We start from the raw sequence: 1,071 nt of genomic DNA on the forward strand, positions 1-1,071 counted from the left end.
AGCGGTCTTGGCCCGGTGCGGGGCAAAGCCGGGGAGGAACCATCGCGGCTTAACTTTCCCCCGAGCCTTCGGCAGAAATTCCCCGAAATAAAGCCGGGCTGGAGCAGGGCTGCGGGCCACAGCCCGGCCGGGGTCTGGAGTATCCCCCCGGAGCCGTAGGAAGGGCGTTCAACCAGGGACGGACCGAAGGCAAAGCAACCGAGTAAACACATCTCCCGGGCGTGAACATAGCTCACCTTCCCCCCTCCCCGCCGCGAAATACCTCAAACTCATACCTCTAACTAGGATCCTCCTGCAATAGTCCGGATCAGCCGAACTAGATTTACTTTTATTACAATCTTCCGTGGCTGCAGAGGCAGAAAAAGTCCCTTGCTGATCCTTCAAAAAAGAAGTAGAAATATTTCCTTCAGACCCTTTGCTTTCCTTGCCCTCTTTATGTCCGTTCTTCGAGACCCGGTTAGCTTCAGTCTCTGAACTGCATCTAACGTCCATTTTGTCTTGTTTCCCAAACATGTAGTGCAATAAAAACAAAACAAAACAAAAAAACCAACAAAAAATATAGAAGAGTAGAAGAAGAAGAAGAAGACGAAGTCTATGCTGGATATTGCACGGCTTAGGGTCAGATCGGTGGGGATCTGTAAAGCACCTTGAGTAAGGAAGGTCGGGTTTTATCCCACTGGAAAAGCAGCGGCTTCCTCAGTCCCAGCGTCCTAATGTGACTGTCCAGCTTCCCAGAGCGCCCAGTGATCAGGTACTCAACAGTACAACTCTAAAATGATTTAATGTCTGCCTTATTACAGAGACATGTAGTTGTTAGACACACAGAGGGACGCGCACTCGCTGTTTCAATTGATTACGGGTAATTTTGCAGCCTCCACATTTAGGTTACCTCATGAATACACTAAATTGTTTGGATAATATATCAGATCGTAATGGATGGTTTGTGTGCTTGTCCCCAATCAAGTAGAGTTTAGCCAGTGAATAAACTGAAATGATTGGTCTTGCTTTCAGGAAACACACAATCAAAAGACTGAGACTTCCAGAAAGAAAAAAAAAAACAAAAAAGAGACA

The 1,071-nt window shown here is 47.1% G+C and overlaps 1 protein-coding gene across 1 annotated transcript; it reads right to left on the minus strand.

Moving 5' to 3' along the window:
- Positions 1-275: 275 nt before the first annotated feature.
- On the minus strand, positions 276-513 carry VAX1 (ventral anterior homeobox 1; the record flags this gene model as incomplete). The annotated part of the gene is made up of 1 exon (XM_010131522.1): positions 276-513. A coding segment is annotated over exon 1 (238 nt), but the record flags the coding sequence as incomplete, so codon positions are not given.
- Positions 514-1,071: the final 558 nt, after the last annotated feature.

This window comes from Buceros rhinoceros, unplaced genomic scaffold (genome assembly GCF_000710305.1).
Source record: "Buceros rhinoceros silvestris isolate BGI_N320 unplaced genomic scaffold, ASM71030v1 scaffold12972, whole genome shotgun sequence".
Taxonomy (NCBI): domain Eukaryota; kingdom Metazoa; phylum Chordata; class Aves; order Bucerotiformes; family Bucerotidae; genus Buceros; species Buceros rhinoceros.